Source organism: Pteropus alecto, unplaced genomic scaffold (assembly GCF_000325575.1).
Source record: "Pteropus alecto unplaced genomic scaffold, ASM32557v1 scaffold68, whole genome shotgun sequence".
In the NCBI taxonomy this organism is placed as follows: Eukaryota; Metazoa; Chordata; class Mammalia; order Chiroptera; family Pteropodidae; genus Pteropus; species Pteropus alecto.
Genome location: NW_006441386.1, coordinates 1,002,459 through 1,021,738, shown reverse-complemented (window position 1 = coordinate 1,021,738; position 19,280 = coordinate 1,002,459). Strand labels below are relative to the sequence as shown.

General features: G+C 36.7%; 1 protein-coding gene and 1 pseudogene across 8 annotated transcripts in view; both read right to left on the bottom strand.

The window, feature by feature from the left end:
• The window catches only part of RABGEF1 (RAB guanine nucleotide exchange factor 1), an 85,990-nt gene that overhangs the window by 25,126 nt on the left and 41,584 nt on the right, over nucleotides 1-19,280 (bottom strand). For 6 of the 8 annotated variants that reach the window (XM_015594618.2, XM_015594617.2, XM_015594619.2 and 3 more), the window contains 2 exons: nucleotides 9,318-9,506; nucleotides 6,862-7,028 (listed from right to left, as the gene is read on the bottom strand). In XM_015594618.2, the coding sequence (XP_015450104.1) occupies nucleotides 6,862-7,028; nucleotides 9,318-9,506 (356 nt within the window). The remainder of the gene's footprint in view (nucleotides 1-6,861; nucleotides 7,029-9,317; nucleotides 9,507-19,280) is intronic. The other 2 variants (XM_025051498.1, XM_015594621.2) reach the window with 1 other exon arrangement.
• LOC112485341 lies at nucleotides 5,782-5,901 on the bottom strand (annotated as a pseudogene).

The window sequence follows — 19,280 nt, the reverse complement described above, 5'->3', positions numbered from 1 at the left end:
TTTCTAATGTTTTTTGTATAATCCTCACAACTCTGTGAGGTAGTACCTTAATGATATTTACAAATGAGGAAGGTGAAGCTTAAAGATGTTAAATAATTTGCATAATGTTGCAGTTATTTAAGTGGTAAAGACTGAAATGTGAACCCAGGTCTATGTGCCTTTACTCCAAAGCCCTAGCTCTTTACTAGGCTTATAAGTGCCTCCTCCCGCCAAAGAGAAGACTGAAGGCTCTTTAAAGGAATACCAATCTCTGAGATTTTGGAGGTCTGTAAGCCAATCAAGGGTATCAAAACTAACGGTCCTTTTATTGCTTTATTTGTGCATACTCCCCCATATACTTCCCAGCAAATACTTTTCTCCAAAGACTGATAATTTGGATTTTTTAAAATCCTATTTCAAATTGTAAATGAAAATAAAATGTAAGTGAAGATACTATGATACTATAATGGTGGGTACATGTCACACGTTTGTCCAAATCTACAGAACGTACAACACAGAGAGGACCTTAATATAGATGATGGACTTTGGATGCTAATAATGTGTCAATGTAGGTTAATCAATTCTAACAAATATACCACTCTTCTATGGTGGGAGATGTTGATAATGGAGGAGGTTGTACATATGTGGAGGCAGGGGCTATATGGGAAATCTCTGAAACTTCTGCTCAATTTCACTGTGAACCTAAAACTGCCCTAAAAAAAAAAAAAAAAAGTAAATCAAGATTAATACTATTCACTCATTATGATTAGTACAAATTACTAAAATCAACACTTGATTATTTCTTTCTGACCTTCCAAAAATCAAACCCTTAATAAGAGAATAGAAGTTTGGATTAGAGAGTGGAAAGTGAGATAAAATTCATATATGTAGGAAAAGAATGATGTAGTTTTGAACAGCCAATGAGTGTTCTCAGAGGAGAACAATTTCACATATATTCTGGTAACTGCTTGCTCTTCAACTTAAAATCTTGTTTTTAATATGGAAACAAAGCTTGTATTTCAAGTACAGCCAGTCTGCTATGATTATCTCGCTTTACATTCCCTGATCTAAACATTCAGCTTAAAAAGATTTTCCCCAGCAGGACAATGTATGCTTTTGAATTATAATAAGAACATTTACTGCTATCATCCAATGAGAATTTTCTACATGGCAGTTTTTTTATTACATGTTCTCATTAATCTTTAAAAATGTTGTTAGATTCCTGAAGCCATATAAGTAATAAATGTTTTCCATTTTAAGCCATGAATACACTGAGGTTAGAGAGGTTATATCACTTATGTGTCTCTTAAGTTACACAGTCAGTGAGAGGAAAAGCTGAGATTTGATGCCAGATCTGTTTGATTCTCAAGTCCAAGTTCTTTGCAATCATACCATGATGTCCCCCCTATTATTATAGCATCTATTTAATTCCTATTTAAATCAATCCATGAGTGTCCAATTGAGTACCTACTCAGTAAGGCTATATGCAAAGCAGATCACATGTTAAATTAAATTAAATCTTTAATATAAAAAACAAACCTGTAAAGGCAAAATCACTAAATTTACTTGAATAGTTGTTAAAGAGTAAAGACAACCTGAAAATGTCAATATGAAAAAAAGAACATGATCATGTAATAAAGATAATTAATATTACTTCTAGTACTAAAAAGACGTTATCTCAACGATAAAAAATTACTAAAAGCCCACACATATCCAAACAAAAAAAGGCAGCTTAGTAGAATACTATAGTTCTGACTTTTTCAGTTTTTCTTACTATAGTTATATAATATGGATAAAAGGCAAATAATCTGTAGTACAATAAAAAATATATATTTGGTCTTTGCCCCTAGCTTCCTGCAACAAAGCTCCCAAAACCCCTGGAATTTCCAGAGTGATAAGGGTGAGAGGAGCATCTTTTTTTTTTTTTATTTATTCATAACAAGTCTCTTTCTTCTATATCTGAGTTTGTACTAATGAGGTGACTCTTGCTAGGCCCCTAGTAGTTTTAGGGCTATCTAGATAAGGGCTAGTCACCAGAGGAACCAATCAAATGGGAACTTTCAGTCCTGTCCCACCCCTGACCCAACTTTGGGATGGGGAGAGGAAATTGGGATCTCTAATCACCAAAAGCCAATGATTTAATCAATCACACCCACAAAATGAAGCCTCAATAAAAACACCTAAACGACAGGTTTAGGGGAGCTTCCATGTTGGTCAACACATCGAGGTGCTGGGAGCATGGCATGCCCAAAGAGGGCATGAAAGCTCGGCATCCCCTCCCCTACTTTGCCTTATGCATCTCTTCCATTTGGCTGTTCCTGAGTTGTATTCTTTATGATAAACAAGTAGAGTAAATAAAGTGTTTTCTTGAGTTCTGCGAGTCATTCTAACAAATTATCAAACCTGAGAAGATTGTGGGAATTCCCAATTTATAGCTAGTTGGTCTGAAGTATGAGTGTCCCCAATCCTGGGGGTTTCAACTGGTGTCTGAAACGGGGGAAGTCTTGTGAGACTGAGCCCTTAACCCGTGGGGGTCTGTGCTGACTCTCTATAGAATTATTGGTCACCCAGTGGTACTGGAGAATAAAAAACACTACATATTTGGTGTCAAGGAAAACTTCTCGTGCCCTTATCAATAAAAATCAGAAACTGATCATGTTCTAAGTATATTGCATTCGATAACATTATAAAAGATTTTACAAGATAAATAATCTTTGGAGTAAATGAGAAAAGTCAACCAAACTGCCTGTACTTGCAAAATAATTGTAAAAACAGGCACAGTTATAAAATTGGTTCCAAAGTCAACTTGGGAAACTTCACCTCGGTTTCCTGTAAGCACCAACTAGGCCTTCAGGATTAAGTAGCTATTCATTAGTGATCTTTCAAACAATGTAATTAACACCATGCTTCTATTTAATTAATATCTGAAATTCTGGTTTTGGGATAGCACTGAATGCTAGAGGGTTATAGTTTTATTTTTTAAAACTTAGTTTGAAATAACTTCAAATTTACAGAAAAGCTGCAATATTGCTACAAAGAATTCCTTTATAGCCTTTACCCAGATTCATAAAATGTTAAGGTTTTGCTACATAACTGTATTATTTCTTGTAAATATTTTCAGAGTAGATTGTATATATCATGCTCTTTACTCCTTAATATGAGTATTTCCTAATAACTAGGACATTCTTTTACATACAACAGTACAGCTATTTTTTAAGTGTGTGGCTTTTTTTTTTCCTTACATAGGATTCAACTGAGGGTCACGCATGCATTTAGTGGTCATGTATACTTAGTCTTCTTCAATCTGGAAACATTCCTCAGCCTTCATTTTTCATGACATTCATAATTTTGAAGAATATAGGCCAGTTACTTTATTGAATGCCCCTCCATTTGGGTTTCGCTGTCGTTTTCTCATGATTGAATTCAGGTTATAAATTTCAGTTTAGATATTATATACTTCATGTTGTGCTCTTTTCAAAGTATCATACGTGGATGCATATAATGTCCATCTTCTCCCAGAGTTATACAGTTACTATTTCTCTATTTGTTATTAATAAATAAATTATGGGAGTTAATCGGAGACCATGTTCATAACCTGTTCTTCAGGAAACTGTCCCTTCTCACCCCAGATTTAGCACCCATTGATGAAACCTGCCTGAATCAATTCTTACGATGATTGCAAAATGATGATTTTCTATATCCATCATCCCTTCTATATTGATTAATTATTCAACATTCTTTGGTAAAGAAGACCTTTCTCTTCTCTTTTATTTAATTATTTATGTTATTAGTAAGATAGACTAATGGATTATTATTGTATTCAATCAGTTATATTGTTCTTATTTATTCTGATACTCCAATATGGCCAGTGGGAACCCATTCTAGCTAGCTTTGATGTATCTCCAGCATTTTAGGGGGACTCTCTTTCCTTGCTCCAGCATGGAATCAGTCATTTCTCCAAGGAACTTAGTTCACTTTAGTGAAGAACAGTGTTAGAACCGAAGGCCTGGCTGGAAGATTAGTATTTTAATTCTAGGAGCACAGGCTTTTGAATAATTTGTAAAATGTCCACAAAATTTTACTCAGGGTGACAACACTGATTTGAGCTCCTTTTTAAAAAGGCATTTTTTAATGTTTGAGCAAGTGTTTTAACTTGGCCAATCCACTATGATTTACTCTATAAATTATGGCTCACTCAACTTTACTTTGGAGATTAGAAAACTGTAAATAAACTCTCTTCAGTTTTTAGTCAGGTTATTCCATTTATCTTCTCTGAAGGGGCATCCAACTCTTGTTAAAATAGTCTTCGAATCCCTTAGAAGGTTCTTTGGGTTCTATTTATCACCAAGCTGCCTTAGCTTAAGAGCTTTCCTTTGTGCCACCAATGTAGCAAGTAAAATATAAAGAGCAAAGGCATCATGTATTAATGAAGTAAAATAAAGAACACAGAATACAAAAGGTCTATTTTAGTCTAGACTCAATAAGTTAAAACTGCATTTAGTATGGGCTAACTTTATCCACATGCAAAGGCAAAAAATATCAGTTTGAAATGCAAAGTTCATCTGGCAAAAGTTAAAGATCCAACAGCGCACACTGATTTTCTTCAGTACTTTGAGGCCTTTATCTCCATATGCTTTCTAGAGACAAAAAACAAACAAGCAAACAAACAAAAAACCTAAAAACCAAGAGCTAAAACATAAGAACTATTACATATATAAGTTTTAAAATAAAAATAACTTGGGACTTGCTTCTTTTAAAGTACAAATCTTCTTTCTATAATATGATGCACATTGTCAGAGCTCTTAGGACCTTTTTCTAAAACTGCCAAGGATGGTCAGTGAATATGCATAACTTTATGAACTTAGTAATAGAAACCTCATCATAGAGATATAGACATAGAAACACACAGGCATGTACTTGAGGTCAAGGGTTATAGTAGAAAAAAACTGAAACAGAAGTTAGGAGACCTGAATTCTAATACATCAACTCATTACACGGCCTTGGGTAAGTAAACCAGTTAACTTTTATGGGCTTTCATACTGTCATCTGTAAAATGAGGCAGGTAGAGCCGATAGTTTTATAATTTCTTTACTATTTCATCTGTTGTCATATAACATTTCACCACCTATCATAAATGCATAAGATGAGACTTTCTCAAAGCAAGAAAAAGAATTTAAGATAAATGAATGGCTTTCATCAATACCCTTGAGCTCCTTACTAGCAGAGATTATTCTCTCAGAAAAACAACATATTTTTAAACAGCTAACACTTATTAGAGACTTACAATGTGTGTCAGGTACTGTGCTAAACTCTTCATACACAACAACTCATTTAACCTTCAAGACATGCCTATGGTTAGTATTACTGTTCCTCAGAACAGACAGGGCTTTAAAGAAATTAACTTGCTCCCAGTCATAGACCTAGTAAACCACAAAGCAGAGACTCAAACCAGGGTGACTCCAAAGCTTATATTCTTAACTACTCTATATATTACCTCCTAATAATTAAACCATGAGCCAAATACACTCTTAATTTAATCTCTAGCAGGTATTGATTATTCCCCCTCTTGTTGCAGAAGAGAAAACTGCTATAAGTAATAGCCAACCAAGAAACAACTCCAAATTAATCATGTGAACAAAAAGACTTTCTAAAAGTTTGCAGTTATTAAGAGAAATACTGTTGGTTATAAACAACCTTCCTTTTTTTTTTGGCGAGGCAACCCTTAGTTGACCTCAAAGATTGCAAGGATCTTGTCAGTTTACAATCCCTTATTTTTTAATTTTTTAATTTTTTAATTTTTTACACCTAGAGCACTTGGTCTTCCTAGGTGGTCTCCCATTCAAGTACTAACCAGGCCCGACCCTGCTTAGCTTCCGAGATCAGACGGGATCGGGCTTGTTCAGGGTAGCATGGCTGATAGACAATAACCTTCCCTTTTAATAAAACAAAACAACAAAAGTCATTAAATCCGAAAGATCAGCAAAGATCTTAAAGTGTGAAGTTATCATTCCCCTGCCTTTGGGCAAACCTAAAAAACCTCAAGACAACTACCCAGGTTGTGGAGCTATGGGTGAGACAGGGGCCTCAAGAAAACAGCTCCTGTTCCCAGCCTCCCTCACCATTCCAAATTCACTGCATAACTCATTACTAACATAAAGGTTCAGAGATTAAGCCCTAACAAGACATTCTTTCATGCTTCCTGCTAGGCCATTTCAACTAGCTTGTCTGCTCACCGGTAGAACAATTGTGACTTTGGTGATAATCCTTTTGCTGATTACACAGCATTTTAAGAAATAGGATGAATAAGGTCAAGTATATACAAATCTATGCGCTATAAAATATATACTTTGGTTTACTGCTACTCCTCTAAAAGCCCAAACTAAGCCTTTTCCTATATGTTCACTCAACATGTTCCCTATATGTTCATACATATTTCCTCAAGACACAAGCTGTCTCTCAAATAAGGTCTCAGAAAACTTCTGTATTAGATGACTGCAAGCCTAGAAACAGCCATTTCTGATAAGGTATGGATAGTGAGGATACTACACAAAGGAGAATAAACCAGAAACCAAAAATGAAAAGCACAAAAATAAAACATCCCAAAAGATAGCCTTTTAGATGGGAATGAATTTTATAAAGAAAACTATATTTCAATTCCCTTTATTGCTCCTATAAACAAGCTTCTCTAAAACACAATGTCTTCCAACCAGAGATTTTTGGTTTCATATATATCATCCGACCCTTAAACCTAATTTCAGTCTCAAATCTAAGTTAATAGTCTATGAAAGTTTACAGAAATGAAAAAACTGAGCCCACATGCATTGTGGATCTACTCTGTACCTCATTTGGGCACAAAAGGAAAAAAAGAAATCACAGAATCACCCTTCTTTGATCCGACTCTGGATGAAGCGCTGAAGAACTTCTTCACTGTGGTCACTTTGCGGGTTTTCTCATTGGTTTTCTTTTCTTCAAACTTGGAAAATGTGAGAGACTGGGCCCCCTGGCTGCTCTGACTGCTAGCAAAGGCCTCTTCCTCCTCCCGTTGTAGTCTGTAATTCAAGAGAGGATTAAGAATGATCCAGATATCCTCCAAGTTCTCCTCGTATCTAAAAGTTAGTACTCAACGAATTGAGGATCTAAAATATTTAGAACTAGAGGCTAAATATAGCAAATAGGTCTGAGCTCTCTAATGTGTAAGTATCCTGCATGCTACTACAGACTTTAAAAGGGACTTTCTCCATAGATCGTGTTCATTTCCCTAACAAGCTCGTGGTCAAAAAGGAGAAAGAGATAAGTAAATAATTACAGTATAATGTGACAGTTCCTATAGTGGAGAGTAAAACCCAAGGGGTATGAGAACACAGGAAAAAAAACTAAATCTGGAGGAATCCAAGAAGGTTTCACAATGGTGACAAATAGGTCTGTCTTAAAGAATGAATAGGATTCTGCCAAGTGAAAGGGCATTCCAGGAAGAAGGAATTACAAATGTGAAGGCATGTGGTTCTTGTTATGATCCAAGTTCAATGTAGTCAGAACACTGATGGTGTGATAGACTATGATGCTGGATGTAGAGGCAGGCACTACATGGTAAGAAATCTTGACTGCCAACTTCACTATCATCTTGGATTTCATCATGAGGTAGAGAACCAAAAAAAGACTATAAATCCAATAAATTACCATTATCAGATCTGTGCTTTAGGAAGATAATACAGGTATCTGCATGACAACTTGAGGGGCAGAGAGACTAGAGATAGGGACAATAATTAAGAATATATTACAAAGATTTAAATAAGAGAAAATAAGGAGCTGGAAAATAGGAGAGGGTAAAATTCAAAAGCCTTCCGAAGCTACAATAATTAGAAGGTGCTCAATTATTTGTAGACAGTGTGGGAGGTAAAGGACTCAAATGTTTTTTAGCCAAGTGAATAAACAATGATGTTATTGATACAGAAAGAGGGTTAGAAAAAAAGTTGGAAATGGGGATTAGAGTAAATAAAAGCAATAAATTTTTGCCTTGGATCTGCTGAATTTCAGGTATTTCTAATAAATCTTAAAGGTTACAGAAAATGGTTCTCACTGTGATTCCCCAGACAGCAGCATCAGCATCACCTGGGAACTTGTTAGAACTGCAAATTGTCAGGCTTCACTCCCAACCTAATGAAGTCAGAGACTCTAAGGGTGAGGTCTAGTAATCACTGTTTTTACAAGATTTCTAGGTGATTCTCATGCCTGCTCAAATATGAGAAATTTAAGAAACTTCAAGCAGGGTCACAATTGGAAGGAGTAAGAAAAAATAACAAAGTCACAAGGAGAGGTGGTAGTCTGAGGATGGAATAGGGACACATCTTTCTCTGAGGCAAAACAGAAGTTAATATAAAGATATTTGTACATTTTAATGTGGAGAGGGGAGAAAGCCAAGGAAATTCATGCCTAGCAGCCTCTACTTTCTTTATGAAATAAGATCAGCTACTGAGAAAATTAGGAGTGCAGTGGGAAATCGGAGGAAATAGTTCATGTTCTATGTCTGTATTTTCTCTTTCATTGACCATGGAGTCACCGAAAGCTGTGAGTGTACTTTATAATTCTGAGTTCGCCACAGATGCTGGCAGACTAGTCACTCAACAAATTGTGGCTAATTAGATATTTAAAAAAACTAGCAAAAGCTCTCAGAGTTCAGTCTGACTTTCTTTTATCAAGAAGTTTTAGTTTCCGGGATGCTTTGGCAAAAGATTAACATTATTCGTGGCGTTTTACTAGTTCCTATGCTCACCAGGTATTCTACCTTTTAATTTTTATCCTACTCGTATTTCTAGATAATACGAACTTATCAAATACTTTTGACCTACAAACTCCATTTTATAAAAATTAAATTTTCATAATGTAAGCGCTATATATCATATCAATAGAATTCTACTATTATGTGTTTATGATTGTGCCAGATGCCATGCTGGATATATCAAAAAATGAAGAAAACAATGCTTGACAAGAACCATGTCCCAAGACCTGTGCTAGCTAGGTACATCATATATATTTCCACATTTAACCTCTATGTGAAGTATGTTTATCTCTATTCTTCTAACCCAAGAAACTTATTATCTATATTAGAGTCTAAGATTAACACACCCCAACACAACATAATTAAAAGTTAAGACAAAGAGGAAATAAGAAATCACTGAAAGCTATCCATTAAATGTTGTCTGAGAAGAGCAAAAAATCCATTTCTCATCAGCTGACTTGCTGATTGCTCAAAACAGAAGAGAAAACACGTATTCTGACAATGACAGAACTATATATCCAGTTATAACATGGTTAAACCACCCCTAGTTACGTCCTTTTACCGCTCTGCCAGTTCCCAATCCTCTTGAATCTGCTTCTGCCTGGCTTTGTGGTACTCCTCCCTCCAGCACTTGGAACAGAAACCCTGCCAAGCAGGGTTGCCGTAGTAACCACATCCTTTCTTGCATAGGAGCTCTGATTGATCCACATGAATTCCTCGGCGCTCAGACTTAAGGCTCATCTTCTTCCTGCTAACCAAGAAACAAACAAAAAAAGATTGTTTTAAATGAATTCTTTTATCAGCATAGCAATTAAGCACCAAAAAATGAGTCCATATCTTCAAACTATAGGGGAATGAAGAAGAGGAGGGAGGGGGAAAAGGGAGTGAAGGAAAAAAAGGAGAGAGAGAGGCAGGGAAAAGAGAGGGAGGGAAAAAGAAAGTTTAAATACTGCAAATTCTTGACGCAATCATATTAAAGAAATGATGAACACTTTAAGAAGGGACTACTATTGGATTAAAGACCTGAATATAAAGCATAGAACTATAAAACTCCTAGAATAAAACAGGGGAAAAACTTCATGACATTGGGTTTGGCAATGATTTCTTGGATATCGTAACAAAAACACAAGCAACAAAAGCAAAACTGAACAAATGGGACTATATGAAACTTAAAAAACTTCTGCACAGAAAACTAAACAATCAACAGAGAGGGATAAAAGTGAATACTTTGTCTCAAAGTTTAAAATTTACCAAGAAAGCGAGTATAATTAAAGCATCAGAATAATCTAAATCCTGAGACGGCATTCAAGGCCCTCAGTAATCTAGGAAAAATAAACATGAGCCTAGTATTTGTCACCGCACACTACATACCCAATATTGTGACAGATATTTAATATAATTATTTCCCACAAAAAAGAAAGGTAAACATTATCTCCATTTTACTAAATGTGAAAACTCAGGTTCAGAGAAATTTTCAAAAGCATGTAAACTCTACTAAAAACAAGCAGCAGAGAAGCAACAGAGAAGGTTCTAACAATGTTCAAAACCAGGTTAGCTTCTTTGTACTACATTGTTCCCAATCTACTTGTCCGAACTCACCTTTCTGAGCACAGTAATGTTCAATCATATGACCACTTACCAAGCAAATAATGCATGTTTGTGCCTCAGCCTAGAAGTCTTTCCTATACCTTTCTTCTGCCTTTTCAAAGATGATTCACTATTGAAAGTTCATTTTAAGGACCATCTCTTCAGTGAAGCTTCTCATGAGCACCCTTCCACCCAGAGTTAACTTTGAGCCTCTATACTCATAACACTGCTTATTTAGGAACCAGTTATATTCATTCTACTTCATTATAAAAAATCATTTCTATATTTGACTTCCTCCCACCTAGACTAGAAGCATCTTGAGGAGCTGCTTTATATTCCCAACAGAACACAGTATGGAGCTAAGGTGCTTAATATGTGTTTTGGATTGCATATGGACACAAGGCTGTTTTCTACTCAGCCTTCATTTGGACAGTGAATAAGCTTTCCTTTAAGATTTGATACAAATTTAAGGGCTTATGTAAGATATAAATTTAGAAAATTGTTTGAATAAGGAGAAATTAATTTTAAAATGTGTCTTAAGTTGATTATGAAACCAGAGAAATTTTTAGCTATGACTATCCTTTTTAGACTATCAGCAAAATAATTTGGATTTTCTGCAAAGTTATTTTTTAACAAGATTCCTTACTTGGCAGGTTAAATGTGTTAAGGGAGTTTTCACCTCTGGCAACTGACTGGATTTTATCAATAGTGTTAGGTTGACTCATTTTACTAACCCCTATTTTCTTCTTGCTGCCACCTTACAGTTGTTAAAGGAGTGAGGAAGAATCACCTAAAAGCTCTGAAAAGAGGGAGTTCTTTCTCTCTGCTAGTATACAGGAACAGATAATACTGGCTTGGACAGAGAGGGATAAACAGTTGTAGAAAACCTACTGTGTCAAGTACTTACCAAAATATAAAATCATTTATTCATCAAAGACAAGGAATTAGTATCCCCATTTCGAGGTTGAGTAAACAAAGCTTGAAGAAGTCAGGTCACATATGTTAGAGTTAAAATTCAAAATAATGCCTTAACAAATTCCAAAATTTGTTTTCTTTTCTACTATACCATATCTTATTTGTTCATAGCATCAGGATTGTATTATAAATTGCTACCCAAGAATTTCCATTCAAATTCATATAATGAAATGGTCCTTATTCTTCTTCCCATAAACAAATAAACTGCCAAACAAGCACAGAATAAAGTGACGATCCACAGAATGTATTCAAGAAACTCACATGTCCAGACATAATTAAGTCCTATATCTTAGGGATCTTATCATAATTTAACTAAGTGCCAACTGTGTGCACAGAACTGAGCTAGATACCATTGTTAGTATACTTACTAGAACATGTCTTTGCCTTCTGGAAGCTTATAACCAAAAAAATAGGCATACTGAACAATGCAGAAAGATATAGTGCTATGAAACTGTGAGGTAGAAAAAGGCGTAATTCTGATAAAGGAGTATGGAGAGACCACTTGGGCCTAGGACTGAGGGTGCAGACCTGAAAGAGCTTTCAGTTGAACCTAAGAGAGTCTTGGAGAGAGGACATTCTAAATAGGGATAACATCTTTTACAAAAAGCTCAGAAACAGGAAAGCAAATGTAGAATAAGAACAATGTGGTATAAAGAGGAGGTTAAGTGAAAAAGTTTGGTGTGAAGTCAAATACGATGGCACTTAAAAACTCCAGGCTATAGAGTGTGGATTGAAGCATCATTGAAAGCTCCTGAAAAGGGAAAAGCATGTTAAGATTTTTATTTTAATACATTAAAACTTGAGAGATGAAGTTCTGTCTTATAGAGTGATGAGGTGAGGACAATAAATCCTCTTTACCCAAAATCAGCTATAAAAATGGACAAACACTTCCTCTTTGCTGATGGACCAATGTGTTAGCCAAGAAATGCATTTAAACTTCAGGCCACCAGCTCTTTCTGCTGGGCTCTCTCATGTCTCCTCTGTGTATGCACAGGGTCTGTTTACCAGTGTGGAAGCCTTACTGGCTAGAGATGTCTGTGTAGAAATTCCTTGTCTGAACAAACAACAATCTTTGGCTGAAAATAAAGGGATGGAGGCGCAGGGATGATCCCTAGAAGTCAAGCATAAAAACAAACAAACAAACAAACAAAAATTGAACACAGACATCAAGGGCCACATGCTATGAGAGAGACAGACTTCACAGATTTAGTCCAGCTATAAAACCTGGATAGTATATACTGAGCACCACTTTTGGAGATTCTCAAAGGCAAAAGGGAGGAGTAGAATTAGGGAAGACCAGAATTCAACATATCACCAAACCCTCAGTGAGTTTACCATGTTTTCCCCCTCCAGTATCACCAAGCCAACCCAGAAATGGACACCAAGGCACAAAGAGTGCCTCTAGTTCTGGCTCAAGGAAGGAGAAAGGGAACCCTAACACTGAGAGAAAATATGAAAATGTCTCAATTTTATTGTCTTTTCCACCTTCTCTTGAGCCATAGCACCCAAGCAACCACATAAAATAGTGACTGGAAAGACAGACTGCAGGAGCTAACTCTGAGTAAGGGGAACTACTGATTTTCTTCACTGTCTATCCTCCCATTTCTTGGCCTCAAATGTGCAGACAGTTGTGGAAGTACAGTGTACATGACAGAGTAGGGTAACTAACTCCACAGTTTTCTGGCCAGAGGAAAGAAAAGATGAGAACCTAGGGAACAAAAAATAAATACAGGAGAAATCACTGAAAAGGAGAACTCAAGAGAGCAACCTGAAAATGTCTGTGAACTCCTGGGCTCACCTCTAGGCTGTGCATAATGGATCTGATGCTATTTAGGACAAAAGACTAAAATTCAAACAGAGACCGCCAAACAAGTTTCAGACTAGCACATACATGAAATGGGGCAATCAGTACTGCAAAGGTTTTGAAAAACTAACTGACATTGGAATTACAACCCACAAAGGGTGCATTACAATATGCAGCTACAACTTGGCAGCAAAACTAAAATCTTTTGCTCTGCCAATGACACCATTAATAAAATGAAAACAACAACAACAACAAAACTACAAACTGGGAGAAAATACTTGCAATCACATATTTGACCAAGGACATGTATCTAGAATATATAAAGAACACTCAAAAGTCAACAATAAAAAAAAACCACCCAATTAAAAAAATGGGCAAAAGACTTGAAAGACACTTATCTAAAGAAGATATACAAGTTGGGAGACAATTCTCATATTTCAATACAAGAGGCCTTTGCAACGGATTATCTCTTCAAGGATGCTGGAGTATCTACCATTCTTAAAATATACAAAGCTCTCCCTAGAGCAGAGGGTAAGTTTGTTTACTATCAATAGAGTATAAAAGACACAATGTTTCCCTCCAGGTCAAAGGTCAAGCAGGTCCCTTTGCTGTCAATTATAAAAGATTTAGGTTCCCTAAGCTTGAGTTCCTCAGCTGTGACATCACTCCCATGGGACTTGAGGGCAAGGGTAGCCCATGTAAAAATGAAACTTGTTTTGTTGATGTCCTGTGAATAATAAAGTCCGTTGTCTCTAACTCAGAATCTCATTTCTCTGCCAACATCCACAAAACTATGGCAGGCTAACTTGTTACCTGTAAGTAGGGTAAAAACTCAGATCCTTTACAGTTCTTGACAACATGGCAAATAAGCACATGAAAAGTTGTTTAACATCATCATCCATTAGAGAAATGTAAATTAAAACCACCCTGAGATATCACTCTACACTTACCAGAATGGATAAAATTAAAAATACCAACAGCACCAAGTGGTAGCAAGGATGCAGAGCAACTAAATTCTCACACATTCCAAGTGGAATGCAAATAGTACAGCCACCGCGAAAAACAGTTTGATGGTTTCATAAAAAGTTAAACATACACTTATGTGACTCAGCAATTCCATTCCTGGTTATTTCCTCTAAAGAAATAAAACTGATGTCACTCAAAAATCTACACACATGTTTCTAGAAGTATTACTTGGGAATTTTTTAAAAACTGGAAACAACCAAAGTATCTTTCAATGAGTGAACAGATAAATAAACTGTGTGGTATATCCATGCAATGGATGCTCCTCAGTGGGAAAAAAAGTTGGGGAGAGTACTGATATACCCAGCAACTTGGATGAATCTCAAAGGCTTTAGGCTAAGTGAACAAAGACAGTTTTAAAAGTTTACATATTGTATGATGTTGTAGAGGCAGTAAAGTGTATTTGTAAACTTGCGAGTCTCTCTGTCATGTTTCATTAATGAATTGTTACAGATCCCACCTCCAAAGTGTATTGCCACTAGTGTTTGTTAGGAATTAGGATTGAGAGAGGGTACCAATAAAAAAAATAGCACAAGACATTTTTGGAAATGATGGAACTGTTCTGTATTCTGATTATGGAGATGTTTACATAAATCCATATGTTTTAAAATTCATAGAACTGTATACTCCCCCAATATTCGATTTTACTGTATAAATTTTTTTTTTTGAAAACTTAAGAGGCAATTTCTAGTTTGGATTGGGGAGAAAGTGTAGAACAGGAGACAGGGATAGTGATCAAGAGACAATCACAATAAGAAGTTATAATAATAGAGGTAATACAGTGGAAATGGAAAGGGGAGTGATGGCAACACACTTTGGAGTGAGTCTGCCACATACATGTAAGAGCAACCTCCATTTTATCAGAGAACTGTTACCCTACTCCACAAAGGTAGGCTGCCAGCAGCCATTTTTGTATACCCACCACTTCAGGGCCACAGCTGGCTGAACCAGAGGTTAATACGTGACCCAAACTGAAGTTCTGGAAATAAAACTAACTCTGAGCTGTTCTCTAGAATGATGGAGGAGTTGTGGCATGGCCATCTTTTATCAAGTGACCTGAGTAACATGATAAGCAGTCTGCAGAATGAAACAGATACACACCAAGAAGCAGAGAAAAGTGGCAAAAGAAAAATACTCTCTAAGTCCTTAGATTTCTATTTCTCAGTTCCAGTTCTTTCCTAAGGTTTAGCTGCCTGCCTACCCTCAGATTCTGCGACACACTCTTTGGTTCCTCACTGTTCTTTTCTTTTTTTCTTATGCTAGTTCCAATACAGCTTATTTATCTGCAGGCAAAGACCTGTCCAGGTACTATTCTAAAACTGGGAAATATAACAGAATTGCGAGGACTACTTAGCATATACTGAGTTCAACAGGTATTAAGATAAAAACAATAATAATAGCTAAAAGTCTATGAAAACCAATTTGGTGTGGACATGAGATCTAAAGATCAGTCAAATCTGCATTCAAATCTCAGCTCTTTTACTTACTTATTAGAAATGTGACGTCAGACAAATTAATATTTCTGAAACTTCCATTCACATCTCTGTCCAACTTCTGCTCCTACCATTCTCCACCATTTAACAAACCTAGGCCCCCACAGGCCTTGTGTCTCTCTGACCTTTGTTCTCTGATGTTACACCTGTGATTGTGTTACCTTTCATGGCAAAAAAGACTTGCAGATAATTATGGTTACGAATCAGTTGACTTTAAAACAGAAAAATTATCCTGGATTATCCAGGTGGGCACAATATAAGCACATGAGTCCTAAATGCAAAAGAGGACGGAAACCCAGAATAGTCAAAAAAATTTTTTGAAAAAGAATGTAGGACTTTTCAGTTTCAAAATTTAGCACAAAGCCATGATAATCGAAGTAGTGTGGTACTGGTACAAGGGTAAACATATGGATCAATGGAATAGAATTATGAGACCAGAAATAAACCCACACATCTAAGGTCACCACAAGGGTGCCTAAACTATCCAATGAAAAAAGAAGAATCTTTTCACCAAATGGTACTGAGACAATTGGATAACCACATGCAAAAGAATGAAGTTAGACCTTTACCTCATACCCTATACAAAAATTAACTCAAAATGGGTCAAAGACCTAAATGCAAAAGATAAAACTATAATGGTACTGAGACAATTGGATAACCACATGCAAAAGAATGAAGTTAGACCTTTACCTCATACCCTAAACAAAAATTAACTCAAAATGGGTCAAAAACCTAAATGCAAAAGATAAAACTATAAAAACTCTGAGGATACCACCTGAATGCAATAGGAGACTGAACCGAGTTAAAGCCTCTATATAAACGTTTAAGATACTGGTGGCCGGGTACAGAGATCTAATCATCTTTCGCTGCCTGACAAGCATGAAACCAAATAAGTGTTTACTGTCATTATCCCCACTGATGAAGAGGATACTCAGGCTCACAGAGAATTAATAACTCATCCAAGATCATCTAATGTCGACTAATCAAAACTGAATGACCTGAAAGCACACACACCAGCTGGGACCAGTTTTTTACTGAGAGGAAAACTTGCAGAGACAGAGTGATAGCAGATTCAGCAGAGAGTGACATCAGAAACATGGCGAAGTGCGAGACGTCCCCAGATCTCTCCCCTTCAAACAATAACAAGTTGAACATCTAAAACTCAACAAAAAACACCCAAACTGCACACCACCACGTCTGAGGGTGGGATCTGCACACAAGAGCTACTGCAGGTCAAACCCTGGGAATCAGGCCACAAACTGGGAGAAACAAAGAGCTGCCTCTCGCAGCCAGAGCTCCCTGCAGAAGGAGAGGGAGGGCAGAAAGTGCAGCGGGTTCCCTGAACTGCCCTGCCTGATAGAGCTGTGAGCTCCACGCAGCAGCAGTGCCTAGGGATCAAGACAGAAAGCAGAGAAGTGGGGACAGCAGAGAAGCAACAGTTGCTTATTACCAACCTCAGTTGCAAACGCGAGGCTGAGCCGCAGCCCCCAGACCCAACCCAAAAGGCTCCTCCCTCCACATCCTCCAAGACTTAGCCCCAGGGGAATACGAGCAAATGCTACCAAAACTGTTGCTAACACTGACAGGGACTGAGACTGAGGGTAGCGAGCATGACTGAATATCTGTAAGAAAATAAAAAAGCATTATTAAGGCTTTATATAAAGTAGGGAATCCAAGATGCTTAGACACCACCCACTGGAAATCAAAAGAAAAACACCTTCTTTGCAACAGGCTAAAAAGAGACCTTTATATAATAAGCCTTCTTTCTGGAATAAAAGCAGTATACACTTCCATTAATGCCCAAGTGGAGAAATAATCCTTTAAACACCATGAACAACCAAGGTGACAAGAAAGGTCAGAAAAAAAAAGAGTAAAATCTCCAGAAAATAAGCTTAAAGACATGGAAATATGCGACTTAAATAACAGAGAATTCAGGATGGTACTTCTGAAAAAAACTCAGAGAGATCCAAAACAATTCATATCAATAATCTCAGGAATTGAAAGCTCTGAGAAAAAAATAGAGGTAAATTACACGATCTTGAATTTGGCAAAGGATTTTTAGACATAACACCAAAAAAGCGACAAAAGACAAACTGTTCTTCATCATAACTAAAAACTTTTGTGCTTCCAAGGACCTCATCTAGAAAGTGAAAAGATAACCCAAAGAATGAGAAAAAATATTTGCAAATCATATATCTGAAAAAGAACTTGTCTCTAGAATATATACAGAGCTATTACAACTCAACATTAATAAAAATAACAAGTTTTTAATGGGTAAAAGGTCTGAATAGATACTTCTCCAAGGAAGATATACAAATGGTCGATAAGTACATGAAAAGATGTCTGACTTCATGGGTCATCAGAGAAACCTAAATCAAAACCATAAGATACCACTTCGCATCCAGTAGGATAAAAAACATCAGATAATAACAAGTGTTAACAAGGATGTGGAAAAACTGGAGCCTCATATACTGCTGGTGTGAATATACAATGATGCAGCCACTTTTGGAAACCATTTGACAGTTCCTCAAACGATTAAACAGAGCTTCTATATGACCCAGCAATTCCACTCCAAGGTATACACTCAATCGATATGAAAACATGTATCCACACAGAAACCTGTACATGAATGTTGATAGCACCACTACCCATAATAGCCAAAAGATGAAAACCCAAATATCCATCAACTGACAAATGGATAAACAAAATGTAGTATATCCATACAATGAAGTGATTATTCAGTCATAAAGAGAAGTACTGACACATGCCACGATTAACTTTGAAAACATGCTAAGTGAAAGAAGCCACTGAAAAAGACCACATATCATATGATCCCATTCACATGAACATCCAGAACAGGGAAATCTATAGAGACAGAAGTAGATTAGTGGTTGCTTAGGACTGACGGGGAGAGGACGGGGATAAAGGAGTTAGCTAAACAGTATGGGGTTTCTTTTTGAAATGACAAAAATGTTCTAAGTTGGCTATGGTGATGGTTACCATCAAATTGTGCCCTTTAAATGCGTGCACTATACTTCAATAAAGTTGTTTTTAAAATAAAAATCTGAAGAGGAGGGCAGAATAGGAAGTCAGAGCACTATTGTTGGCTTTGAAGGTATAGAGAATATAAGCCAAGGAATGTGGGTAGGTTCTAGAAGCTGAGAATGATCCCTGACAGCCAGCAAAGAAATGAACAGTCCTATAATTACTTGGAACTCAATTCTGCCAACATGAGTATGTTTGGAAGCAGATTCTCCCCATGGACTCCAGCTAAGAGCCTAGGCTGGCTGACAGCTTAACTTTGACCTTTTGAGATCCTTAACAGAGTTACCAGCTGAGATAGCCAGGAGTTCTGACTTACAGAGCTTTGAGATAATAAATGGGTGTTGTTTGAAGCTGGTAAGTTTGTGCTAATTTGTTATGGCAACAACAGAAAACTTTTATAGGCCCCCTTTCCATTTCTCTTACCTTTGCATAGGTGTTTTAATCCCTAGAATGCTGTGCTCTTGGCTGTTCACATGGTGATTTCTCTCTCATCGTTTAGTTCTCAGTTTTCATGTCACACTTTAGTAAGGCTTTCCCTGTCCACTCTACCTAAAGTAGTACCTACCCCAACTTACCCAACCCTCACCTCCACTCTGGG